This window comes from Lissotriton vulgaris, chromosome 4_1 (assembly GCF_964263255.1).
Source record: "Lissotriton vulgaris chromosome 4_1, aLisVul1.2, whole genome shotgun sequence".
NCBI lineage: Eukaryota > Metazoa > Chordata > Amphibia > Caudata > Salamandridae > Lissotriton > Lissotriton vulgaris.
In genome coordinates, this window is record NC_141691.1 from 1,985,019,750 (window position 1) to 1,985,032,478 (window position 12,729).

The following is a 12,729-nucleotide window of genomic DNA, read 5'->3' on the forward strand; positions in this document are numbered from 1 at the left end:
TTCTCTCAATAAAATATATCCACATTCGCGAAAGCACTTGCAAGGCACTTCCCTGTTCAAATTTTGTGCAGACAGGTCCGTTCCGCCGATTCCAGAACCAGCAGTGGAACCGCTCTGATGTGCAGCGGTGCTCTCCCCGGCCGGGTCGGCCGTATTTATATAAGTTTCACAGGTTGCCCAAAAGCGGAGTGCACTCCCTGTTAGCACTCTCCAGGTAAGGGAAGAAGCAAATGCAGTCGGCGCCCGCAGAGCCTGACGCGTTTCGGGTTCACCACCCTTCTTCATAGGCATATCTGCATATTGTGAGACTGCAAGCAAACAACAACCAGTTTCATTAGTCCCTCTTTTATTGCTATTACCATCTGAATCACCTGCGTATTCCCAAAGTTCCATCTCAGGTGAACATTTCAAAGCGATGTACGCTGGGACTGGAAGTTCATTATATCACCCAAGTGGGCTGCATGCAGTTCTCTCAATAAAATATATCCACATTCGCGAAAGCACTTGCAAGGCACTTCCCTGTTCAAATTTTGTGCAGACAGGTCCGTTCCGCCGATTCCAGAACCAGCAGTGGAACCGCTCTGATGTGCAGCGGTGCTCTCCCCGGCCGGGTCGGCCGTATTTATATAAGTTTCACAGGTTGCCCAAAAGCGGAGTGCACTCCCTGTTAGCACTCTCCAGGTAAGGGAAGAAGCAAATGCAGTCGGCGCCCGCAGAGCCTGACGCGTTTCGGGTTCACCACCCTTCTTCATAGGCATATCTGCATATTGTGAGACTGCAAGCAAACAACAACCAGTTTCATTAGTCCCTCTTTTATTGCTATTACCATCTGAATCACCTGCGTATTCCCAAAGTTCCATCTCAGGTGAACATTTCAAAGCGATGTACGCTGGGACTAGAAGTTCATTATATCACCCAAGTGGGCTGCATGCAGTTCTCTCAATAAAATATATCCACATTCGCGAAAGCACTTGCAAGGCACTTCCCTGTTCAAATTTTGTGCAGACAGGTCCGTTCCGCCGATTCCAGAACCAGCAGTGGAACCGCTCTGATGTGCAGCGGTGCTCTCCCCGGCCGGGTCGGCCGTATTTATATAAGTTTCACAGGTTGCCCAAAAGCGGAGTGCACTCCCTGTTAGCACTCTCCAGGTAAGGGAAGAAGCAAATGCAGTCGGCGCCCGCAGAGCCTGACGCGTTTCGGGTTCACCACCCTTCTTCATAGGCATATCTGCATATTGTGAGACTGCAAGCAAACAACAACCAGTTTCATTAGTCCCTCTTTTATTGCTATTACCATCTGAATCACCTGCGTATTCCCAAAGTTCCATCTCAGGTGAACATTTCAAAGCGATGTACGCTGGGACTGGAAGTTCATTATATCACCCAAGTGGGCTGCATGCAGTTCTCTCAATAAAATATATCCACATTCGCGAAAGCACTTGCAAGGCACTTCCCTGTTCAAATTTTGTGCAGACAGGTCCGTTCCGCCGATTCCAGAACCAGCAGTGGAACCGCTCTGATGTGCAGCGGTGCTCTCCCCGGCCGGGTCGGCCGTATTTATATAAGTTTCACAGGTTGCCCAAAAGCGGAGTGCACTCCCTGTTAGCACTCTCCAGGTAAGGGAAGAAGCAAATGCAGTCGGCGCCCGCAGAGCCTGACGCGTTTCGGGTTCACCACCCTTCTTCATAGGCATATCTGCATATTGTGAGACTGCAAGCAAACAACAACCAGTTTCATTAGTCCCTCTTTTATTGCTATTACCATCTGAATCACCTGCGTATTCCCAAAGTTCCATCTCAGGTGAACATTTCAAAGCGATGTACGCTGGGACTGGAAGTTCATTATATCACCCAAGTGGGCTGCATGCAGTTCTCTCAATAAAATATATCCACATTCGCGAAAGCACTTGCAAGGCACTTCCCTGTTCAAATTTTGTGCAGACAGGTCCGTTCCGCCGATTCCAGAACCAGCAGTGGAACCGCTCTGATGTGCAGCGGTGCTCTCCCCGGCCGGGTCGGCCGTATTTATATAAGTTTCACAGGTTGCCCAAAAGCGGAGTGCACTCCCTGTTAGCACTCTCCAGGTAAGGGAAGAAGCAAATGCAGTCGGCGCCCGCAGAGCCTGACGCGTTTCGGGTTCACCACCCTTCTTCATAGGCATATCTGCATATTGTGAGACTGCAAGCAAACAACAACCAGTTTCATTAGTCCCTCTTTTATTGCTATTACCATCTGAATCACCTGCGTATTCCCAAAGTTCCATCTCAGGTGAACATTTCAAAGCGATGTACGCTGGGACTGGAAGTTCATTATATCACCCAAGTGGGCTGCATGCAGTTCTCTCAATAAAATATATCCACATTCGCGAAAGCACTTGCAAGGCACTTCCCTGTTCAAATTTTGTGCAGACAGGTCCGTTCCGCCGATTCCAGAACCAGCAGTGGAACCGCTCTGATGTGCAGCGGTGCTCTCCCCGGCCGGGTCGGCCGTATTTATATACGTTTCACAGGTTGCCCAAAAGCGGAGTGCACTCCCTGTTAGCACTCTCCAGGTAAGGGAAGAAGCAAATGCAGTCGGCGCCCGCAGAGCCTGACGCGTTTCGGGTTCACCACCCTTCTTCATAGGCATATCTGCATATTGTGAGACTGCAAGCAAACAACAACCAGTTTCATTAGTCCCTCTTTTATTGCTATTACCATCTGAATCACCTGCGTATTCCCAAAGTTCCATCTCAGGTGAACATTTCAAAGCGATGTACGCTGGGACTGGAAGTTCATTATATCACCCAAGTGGGCTGCATGCAGTTCTCTCAATAAAATATATCCACATTCGCGAAAGCACTTGCAAGGCACTTCCCTGTTCAAATTTTGTGCAGACAGGTCCGTTCCGCCGATTCCAGAACCAGCAGTGGAACCGCTCTGATGTGCAGCGGTGCTCTCCCCGGCCGGGTCGGCCGTATTTATATAAGTTTCACAGGTTGCCCAAAAGCGGAGTGCACTCCCTGTTAGCACTCTCCAGGTAAGGGAAGAAGCAAATGCAGTCGGCGCCCGCAGAGCCTGACGCGTTTCGGGTTCACCACCCTTCTTCATAGGCATATCTGCATATTGTGAGACTGCAAGCAAACAACAACCAGTTTCATTAGTCCCTCTTTTATTGCTATTACCATCTGAATCACCTGCGTATTCCCAAAGTTCCATCTCAGGTGAACATTTCAAAGCGATGTACGCTGGGACTGGAAGTTCATTATATCACCCAAGTGGGCTGCATGCAGTTCTCTCAATAAAATATATCCACATTCGCGAAAGCACTTGCAAGGCACTTCCCTGTTCAAATTTTGTGCAGACAGGTCCGTTCCGCCGATTCCAGAACCAGCAGTGGAACCGCTCTGATGTGCAGCGGTGCTCTCCCCGGCCGGGTCGGCCGTATTTATATAAGTTTCACAGGTTGCCCAAAAGCGGAGTGCACTCCCTGTTAGCACTCTCCAGGTAAGGGAAGAAGCAAATGCAGTCGGCGCCCGCAGAGCCTGGCGCGTTTCGGGTTCACCACCCTTCTTCATAGGCATATCTGCATATTGTGAGACTGCAAGCAAACAACAACCAGTTTCATTAGTCCCTCTTTTATTGCTATTACCATCTGAATCACCTGCGTATTCCCAAAGTTCCATCTCAGGTGAACATTTCAAAGCGATGTACGCTGGGACTGGAAGTTCATTATATCACCCAAGTGGGCTGCATGCAGTTCTCTCAATAAAATATATCCACATTCGCGAAAGCACTTGCAAGGCACTTCCCTGTCCAAATTTTGTGCAGACAGGTCCGTTCCGCCGATTCCAGAACCAGCAGTGGAACCGCTCTGATGTGCAGCGGTGCTCTCCCCGGCCGGGTCGGCCGTATTTATATAAGTTTCACAGGTTGCCCAAAAGCGGAGTGCACTCCCTGTTAGCACTCTCCAGGTAAGGGAAGAAGCAAATGCAGTCGGCGCCCGCAGAGCCTGACGCGTTTCGGGTTCACCACCCTTCTTCATAGGCATATCTGCATATTGTGAGACTGCAAGCAAACAACAACCAGTTTCATTAGTCCCTCTTTTATTGCTATTACCATCTGAATCACCTGCGTATTCCCAAAGTTCCATCTCAGGTGAACATTTCAAAGCGATGTACGCTGGGACTGGAAGTTCATTATATCACCCAAGTGGGCTGCATGCAGTTCTCTCAATAAAATATATCCACATTCGCGAAAGCACTTGCAAGGCACTTCCCTGTTCAAATTTTGTGCAGACAGGTCCGTTCCGCCGATTCCAGAACCAGCAGTGGAACCGCTCTGATGTGCAGCGGTGCTCTCCCCGGCCGGGTCGGCCGTATTTATATAAGTTTCACAGGTTGCCCAAAAGCGGAGTGCACTCCCTGTTAGCACTCTCCAGGTAAGGGAAGAAGCAAATGCAGTCGGCGCCCGCAGAGCCTGACGCGTTTCGGGTTCACCACCCTTCTTCATAGGCATATCTGCATATTGTGAGACTGCAAGCAAACAACAACCAGTTTCATTAGTCCCTCTTTTATTGCTATTACCATCTGAATCACCTGCGTATTCCCAAAGTTCCATCTCAGGTGAACATTTCAAAGCGATGTACGCTGGGACTGGAAGTTCATTATATCACCCAAGTGGGCTGCATGCAGTTCTCTCAATAAAATATATCCACATTCGCGAAAGCACTTGCAAGGCACTTCCCTGTTCAAATTTTGTGCAGACAGGTCCGTTCCGCCGATTCCAGAACCAGCAGTGGAACCGCTCTGATGTGCAGCGGTGCTCTCCCCGGCCGGGTCGGCCGTATTTATATATATATATATATATATACAGAAAGTGCCCTCCAAGGGAATGAAAGGCGGAGACCTCAATGGGGAACAAACGGAGCAAGCTTTATTTCAATCCATCACTTCAGGCGAATGCATTTCGGCTTCGTGTGCCTTCGTCAGCGCCCAGTGGAAGCAAGGAAAGGGGTAAGACTCCACACCTGTGAATTGTCCTGCTGCTGGTCATATGGCTACTCCTCCCAAAGTTGGCCCCGCCTCTTGTAGAGCGCACATTAGGTGCACAAACTACGAGACCCAGAATGCAGTAATCCAACTCCGGGTCTCAAGGCGACGCTGTGATGTGGAATGCCGGTCAGCAGGACGGTGTGCGCTGCTGTTTCTTGTCCCCACGCGTTGAAATCAAGCGTCTCCTTCCGTCCCCTTTACCGCATAACCTTTTAGCCCAAGTGTCATTTCTGTGGGGGTTGGCAGCAGTGCCGCTGGCCCAAAGCGAGGAACCATGTCCTCATCACCACTTCTCTTCGACCTGGGCTTCGTGGTGGGTGAAGACAAAGTCAATACCTTGACTGTGAAAGAATGCCGAAGCAGGTGCCAGAAGCAGTCTTCACCTCTTGTACATGCGGGGGTCTCCCAACGCGCCCCTGACAAGCGCGGTAAATGTCCAGAAAGTGCCCTCCAAGGGAATGAAAGGCGGAGACCTCAATGGGGAACAAACGGAGCAAGCTTTATTTCAATCCATCACTTCAGGCGAATGCATTTCGGCTTCGTGTGCCTTCGTCAGCGCCCAGTGGAAGCAAGGAAAGGGGTAAGACTCCACACCTGTGAATTGTCCTGCTGCTGGTCATATGGCTACTCCTCCCAAAGTTGGCCCCGCCTCTTGTAGAGCGCACATTAGGTGCACAATCTACGAGACCCAGAATGCAGTAATCCAACTCCGGGTCTCAAGGCGACGCTGTGATGTGGAATGCCGGTCAGCAGGACGGTGTGCGCTGCTGTTTCTTGTCCCCACGCGTTGAAATCAAGCGTCTCCTTCCGTCCCCTTTACCGCATAACCTTTTAGCCCAAGTGTCATTTCTGTGGGGGTTGGCAGCGGTGCCGCTGGCCCAAAGCGAGGAACCATGTCCTCATCACCACTTCTCTCCGACCTGGGCTTCGTGGTGGGTGAAGACAAAGTCAATACCTTGACTGTGAAAGAATGCTGAAGCAGGTGCCAGAAGCAGTCTTCACCTCTTGTACATGCGGGGGTCTCCCAACGCGCCCCTGACAAGCGCGGTAAATGTCCAGAAAGTGCCCTCCAAGGGAATTAAAGGCGGAGACCTCAATGGGGAACAAACGGAGCAAGCTTTATTTCAATCCATCACTTCAGGCGAATGCATTTCGGCTTTGTGTGCCTTCGTCAGCGCCCAGTGGAAGCAAGGAAAGGGGTAAGACTCCACACCTGTGAATTGTCCTGCAGCTGGTCATATGGCTACTCCTCCCAAAGTTGGCCCCGCCTCTTCTAGAGCGCACAGTAGGTGCACAAACTACGAGACCCAGAATGCAGTAATCCAACTCCGGGTCTCAAGGCGACGCTGTGATGTGGAATGCCGGTCAGCAGGACGGTGTGCGCTGCTGTTTCTTGTCCCCAAGCGTTGAAATCAAGCGTCTCCTTCCGTCCCCTTTACCGCATAACCTTTTAGCCCAAGTGTCATTTCTGTGGGGGTTGGCAGCAGTGCCGCTGGCCCAAAGCGAGGAACCATGTCCTCATCACCACTTCTCTTCGACCTGGGCTTCGTGGTGGGTGAAGACAAAGTCAATACCTTGACTGTGAAAGAATGCCGAAGCAGGTGCCAGAAGCAGTCTTCACCTCTTGTACATGCGGGGGTCTCCCAACGCGCCCCTGACAAGCGCGGTAAATGTCCAGAAAGTGCCCTCCAAGGGAATGAAAGGCGGAGACCTCAATGGGGAACAAACGGAGCAAGCTTTATTTCAATCCATCACTTCAGGCGAATGCATTTCGGCTTCGTGTGCCTTCGTCAGCGCCCAGTGGAAGCAAGGAAAGGGGTAAGACTCCACACCTGTGAATTGTCCTGCAGCTGGTCATATGGCTACTCCTCCCAAAGTTGGCCCCGCCTCTTGTAGAGCGCACAGTAGGTGCACAAACTACGAGACCCAGAATGCAGTAATCCAACTCCGGGTCTCAAGGCGACGCTGTGATGTGGAATGCCGGTCAGCAGGACGGTGTGCGCTGCTGTTTCTTGTCCCCACGCGTTGAAATCAAGCGTCTCCTTCCGTCCCCTTTACCGCATAACCTTTTAGCCCAAGTGTCATTTCTGTGGGGGTTGGCAGCAGTGCCGCTGGCCCAAAGCGAGGAACCATAACCTCATCACCACTTCTCTGCGACCTGGGCTTCGTGGTGGGTGAAGACAAAGTCAATACCTTGACTGTGAAAGAATGCCGAAGCAGGTGCCAGAAGCAGTCTTCACCTCTTGTACATGCGGGGGTCTCCCAACGCGCCCCTGACAAGCGCGGTAAATGTCCAGAAAGTGCCCTCCAAGGGAATGAAAGGCGGAGACCTCAATGGGGAACAAACGGAGCAAGCTTTATTTCAATCCATCACTTCAGGCGAATGCATTTCGGCTTCGTGTGCCTTCGTCAGCGCCCAGTGGAAGCAAGGAAAGGGGTAAGACTCCACACCTGTGAATTGTCCTGCAGCTGGTCATATGGCTACTCCTCCCAAAGTTGGCCCCGCCTCTTGTAGAGCGCACAGTAGGTGCACAAACTACGAGACCCAGAATGCAGTAATCCAACTCCGGGTCTCAAGGCGACGCTGTGATGTGGAATGCCGGTCAGCAGGACGGTGTGCGCTGCTGTTTCTTGTCCCCACGCGTTGAAATCAAGCGTCTCCTTCCGTCCCCTTTACCGCATAACCTTTTAGCCCAAGTGTCATTTCTGTGGGGGTTGGCAGCGGTGCCGCTGGCCCAAAGCGAGGAACCATGTCCTCATCACCACTTCTCTCCGACCTGGGCTTCGTGGTGGGTGAAGACAAAGTCAATACCTTGACTGTGAAAGAATGCCGAAGCAGGTGCCAGAAGCAGTCTTCACCTCTTGTACATGCGGGGGTCTCCCAACGTGCCCCTGACAAGCGCGGTAAATGTCCAGAAAGTGCCCTCCAAGGGAATGAAAGGCGGAGACCTCAATGGGGAACAAACGGAGCAAGCTTTATATATATATATATATATATGAAAAAACCATAGGTTTCACACCAGTTATAGTTAGATGGAAATTTTACTCGCATAAAACCATTTGAGATGTCATCAGTGATGTCATGAGTGATGTCACTGACCATGTCATGAGTGATGTAATATGTGACGTCATCAGCAGTGCATTGCACGCGCAAGTTATAGTGAGTCCAACTAACTATAACGTGGGAATTTCAATGGTTTAATGCGAGTAAAATTTCTACCTAACTATAACTGGTGTGAAACCTATGGTTTTTTCAGTGAATATATATATATATATATATATATATATATATATATATATATATATATATATATATATATATATATATATATATATATATATATATATAATATATATATATATATATATATATATATATATATATATATATATAACTTTATTACTACTAAATTGAGAAAAATCCTAATTTTAAGACTTTCGGTATTCAAAGAAGGCATTTAGGAGTCCTAAAGTTAGGAGTCCTAACTTTACTACTACTAAATTGAGAAAAATCCTAATTTTAAGACTTTCGGTATTCACAGAAGGTATTTAGAAGTCCTAAAGTTTGGAGTCCTAAGTTTACTACTACTAAACTGAGAAAAATCCTAATTTTAAGACTTTCGGTATTCACAGAAGGCATTTAGGAGTCCTAAAGTTAGGACTACTAACTTCTGTGAATACCGAAATGAGTAAGTTCATTCTGTGAATGCCAAAAGTAGGAAGTGCATTCTGTGAATACCAAAATTGTAGTAAGTTTAGGATTGAGTCTTAAATTCATTCTGTGAATCGGGCCCCATGATTGGAGACCACCCCTATAACACGACAGGTACATAGCACACCCTTGCCTGTTAACTCATGTGCATACTAACCATTATGTTTATAACCTATTCTGCGCACCGATGGTGGGATTTGGGGAGGGGGAGGTTTCTTTCTTAATAACAGCATTTACTGAGTATCTGGTAAGACAAACCAGGAATAACCTTTACTGGGGTTTCCTGCACTTGATCCTGTTTATACCTAGGTTCGCCACCTAAGAAGACAAAGAAGAGGGCCACTATCAGTGGCCTGGATAGCACAAGAAATGTAACTTACGATGTATGTTGTGTGACACAAAACCCAATAAACATTTGTTTAAAAAAAAAATGATGAAGTGTCAATCGGATTTCACCTTGGATTTGTACATGCCCACAGTGACACACTCTCTTGCACGACTCTGTTTCAAATGCCTTAAAAATGTTGATTAGTTTGTAAAATGTTGTGTATTAGGTGCGCCTAACAATCCGCACTCCTCTCTCTTTCCACTGCCCCTTAAGCCCCCCTCATGTCTTGCTTCCATGTAATGTTTTCTCACAAGATTTCACTGTTGGAAAATCTGAAGCTCACCCTCCCCATTCCCCACCCTAATCCCATTGACCAAGCTACGCCCTTGGATGTACACAAACACACACAATTAAGATTAGGTCATTTAAAACCACACAGAATATACTTACCTGCAAACTAAAGGGCCACAATGTAAAGGAAATGCGACCCTCCAAGTGCGGTCCTGCATTGTAATGTTCCACGATGTAAATGTAATGGTAATACATTAATTGAGGCAATAAAGTATTAGGCACTCCCTGAGATTTGTGAATGTTTTATTTAATTATACACAAATCACAGCTATATAATGTCCTTTTCGGGTGCTGTCCATGTCAGTCATACTCGCAAATCAGTTAGAAATGCTCCGGGAAATGGGGCTCGCTTGTATCGTGCTCTCCGTCCACTCTAGGGAGAAAAGAATAGGACAATTTAGAGAGCTAAACTTGAATAGTTTGTCATATACACTCTAGTCTTCTGTTACATGAACCACTGAGTGCAAATTCTTAAACACGCCTGCATCATGGTGGACCCCACAACCTCCAGTGACAAGTGTACCAGACCCATTTCCTACTTTCATGGATGAATGGGGGTCACACTGTGTGGACCAGACACAAAGCATTAGAGCGCTGCACACCATAGGTGGTTCATAGAGAGTAGTGCAAATGAAAGGAAGAGTAGGGCAGGTAGTGGATACATTATGGGGTTTACTGTGTACAGGACACTGGTGAAGGTTGAGGTTTAAAGGGGAGGTTGGCCTGTAAGGGGAGCGGCGGGGCTGCAGGTGGGAGAGAGGCCTGGGTGAGAAAGACGTAAGCTAGAAACACCTGAAGGGGTGGTACAGCATCCAGGTGTTACTCTATGATGAGGTGTTTCTTGTAGAGATAGTAATTCGCCCTTTTATAGAAAGCTGAACTCGTCTTACATGCTCTCTCCTCTTTGCACAGCATCAGCACCACAACTCGCCCCAAGGGCCCAGTAGATCATTCCATGAGGCCCACCTGCAATGTTGGCTCAACATCCCTGATTAGGATTACAGAGCAACTACGCATGCCCTACAACTGCCAGCCCATACCCAGCACGTGTGATAGTGAGCCATTGGCAGAACCAAGTCTGAAGTCAACAATGAGAAATAACCCGTTGTGAACAAGGCCAAGTGGATAGCACTCATATTTCACTCTATTCTACCAGAATATCTTGCATGTAATATCATCCGGCAAAAATATGGCACCCAGAATATCAAATATCGCCATGGTAACTACATACAAGTGATAATTGGTTCATTGATTTGCATTCTTAACTTCACCTATATACTTTGATGCTAAACATACCATCCTTTAAAATATTGTAATAAGAATACGGAGTGACACATTATCCTGAAGGTAGGTATATACTGGCAAGTATAAGTTTACTATTCTTAACACCACATATAAGCATCTTGACAATACATCTAACTGTGAAATATCTCAGACAAGAATATTGTGTAAGTGAGTATAAGTAAATAAGCGTAAATGCACTATTCTTAAATAAATAAATATATGTGTTAGATCTTAACCACCAAATACGAGTGCACTCACAGGAAAACAGTAAGCAAAGTAGTGCAAGCCCCAAAAAGCAGCTGTCAGTGTGTTTTGGGACTTGCACTGTAAAGCACCGCTGGAGTTCTGCACCCGGAACCGAGGTACAGCGGAAGATGAACTTAATGCATGGATGGATGGATGAATGGCTGGATATATATATATATATATATATATATATATATATATATATATATATATATATATATATATATATATATATATATATATATATATATATATATATATATTATTTACCAAGCACATTTCCTCAAGATAAAGGACGGCACCGACTCCGTGAGTTGCTTAAGAGTGAAGTTTATTTTCCAAAACTGCTGAAAAGACGCAATATTGCAACCAGAACATCCACTGCCACAATATTGTGACAGCAAGAATATCTAGGCAAGTATACATTTACTATTCCTAACTCCACATGTATATTGTCTCTATTCCGACATACCCGCAGATCTCACCTTTCTTACCTTGGCCTACAGCTTGTCTCTCAATAGAAGGCCAAGGAAGCCCATGCAGGCGGCCAGAAGCAGGTAGCTCGTCTTCACGCTGGTCGCTCCGCTGATGTTGCACAAGCTGTCGCTGCAGCAGCTGGTGGTAGTACCGACCCCAGCTACAGTAGCATTACTTGCAGTACAGGATGAGCTACATGTCTTGGTAATTGACGTCCCAACTGCAACCAAAGAGAAACAGGATGTTCAGGAGCAGTAATTGTAGACGCGGAGCTTCGCAACATCATAGTTACCTTCCACCTGAAACGCATCAAGGACCGCTATTCAGGGCAGATTTACAGGCCCCATGCGCCGCCGGTGCATCACATTGCGTGACGCACCAGTGGCGCAGCCTGCTAAAGGATATTTACAAGCACAGGTAAAGTCACCCTGCGTGACTTAACCTGTGCTTGTAAATATCGCCCCTGACAACGCAGCACTTTGCGTGTTAGGGGTGGGACATGGGTGTTGCTGTGGGTGCTCCCACGCAACACCCATGCCCACTGATGCATTTCCAGGTTTACGAGAAATCGTAAACCTGGAAATGCGTCAGGTTGCTGCCAAGCGAAACGAGGAGAAATGTTTTCATTTCTCCTCGCTTTTTTCCTCTTTCAATGAGTGCTGCATTCTACAGCACACATTGAAAGAGGAAAATGCAAGCAGTGATTGCTTTTGTGCAGGAAGTGGCCCCTTCCTTCATAAAAGCAATCTCCCCATGGCGCAGGCATCCTTGCACCATGGTGCAAGGGTGGCTTCGCCGACGCATGGCTGCTGTTTCTGCGCCAGCTCAGGGGAGAGCACAGGAATGCAACATATCATTGTAGAGATGTCGCATTCCTGTGCTCTGAAAGTGCAGCAGCGTGGCGCAGCCAAAGGTCTTGCGGCTACAGCACTTTCTTGTAGATCTGCCCCACAGAGTTTCAAGTTCAAGTTCAAGTTTAGCATTTGTATAGCGCACTACTCACCCAGAGGGTCTCAAGGCGCTTGAGGGAGGGGGGTACTTTACTTATCGAATATCCAAGTTTTTAGTTGTTTTCTGAAGGAGAGGTGGTTCTGTGTAAGGCGGAGGTGGGTGGGGAGAGAATTCCAGGTTTTGGACGCTAGGTAGGAGAAGGATCTTCCCCCCATGGTGGATCTATAAATGTGTGAAATTGCGGCGAGGGCTTGATTGGATGATCGTAGTTGGCGGGTGGGGGTGTAAAAGGACAGGCGCGTGTTGAGGCATTCGGGTCCTAGGTCGTAGAGGGCTTTGTGTGCATGGGT

General features: G+C 47.8%; 1 protein-coding gene across 2 annotated transcripts in view; it reads right to left on the reverse strand.

Annotated features, from left to right (window-relative positions):
* Positions 1-9,647: 9,647 nt before the first annotated feature.
* The window catches only part of LOC147724788 (lymphocyte antigen 6E-like), a 35,931-nt gene continuing 32,849 nt past the window's right edge, over positions 9,648-12,729 (reverse strand). The window contains exons 3-4 of one of the 2 annotated variants that reach the window (XM_086967073.1): positions 11,446-11,648; positions 9,648-9,794 (exon numbers count right to left, since the gene is read on the reverse strand). In XM_086967073.1, the coding sequence (XP_086823199.1) occupies positions 11,452-11,648 (197 nt within the window). In that variant the 3' untranslated portion in view covers positions 9,648-9,794; positions 11,446-11,451. Of the gene's footprint in view, positions 9,795-11,436; positions 11,649-12,729 lie in introns of both variants that reach the window. The other variant, XM_086967071.1, reaches the window with a different exon arrangement.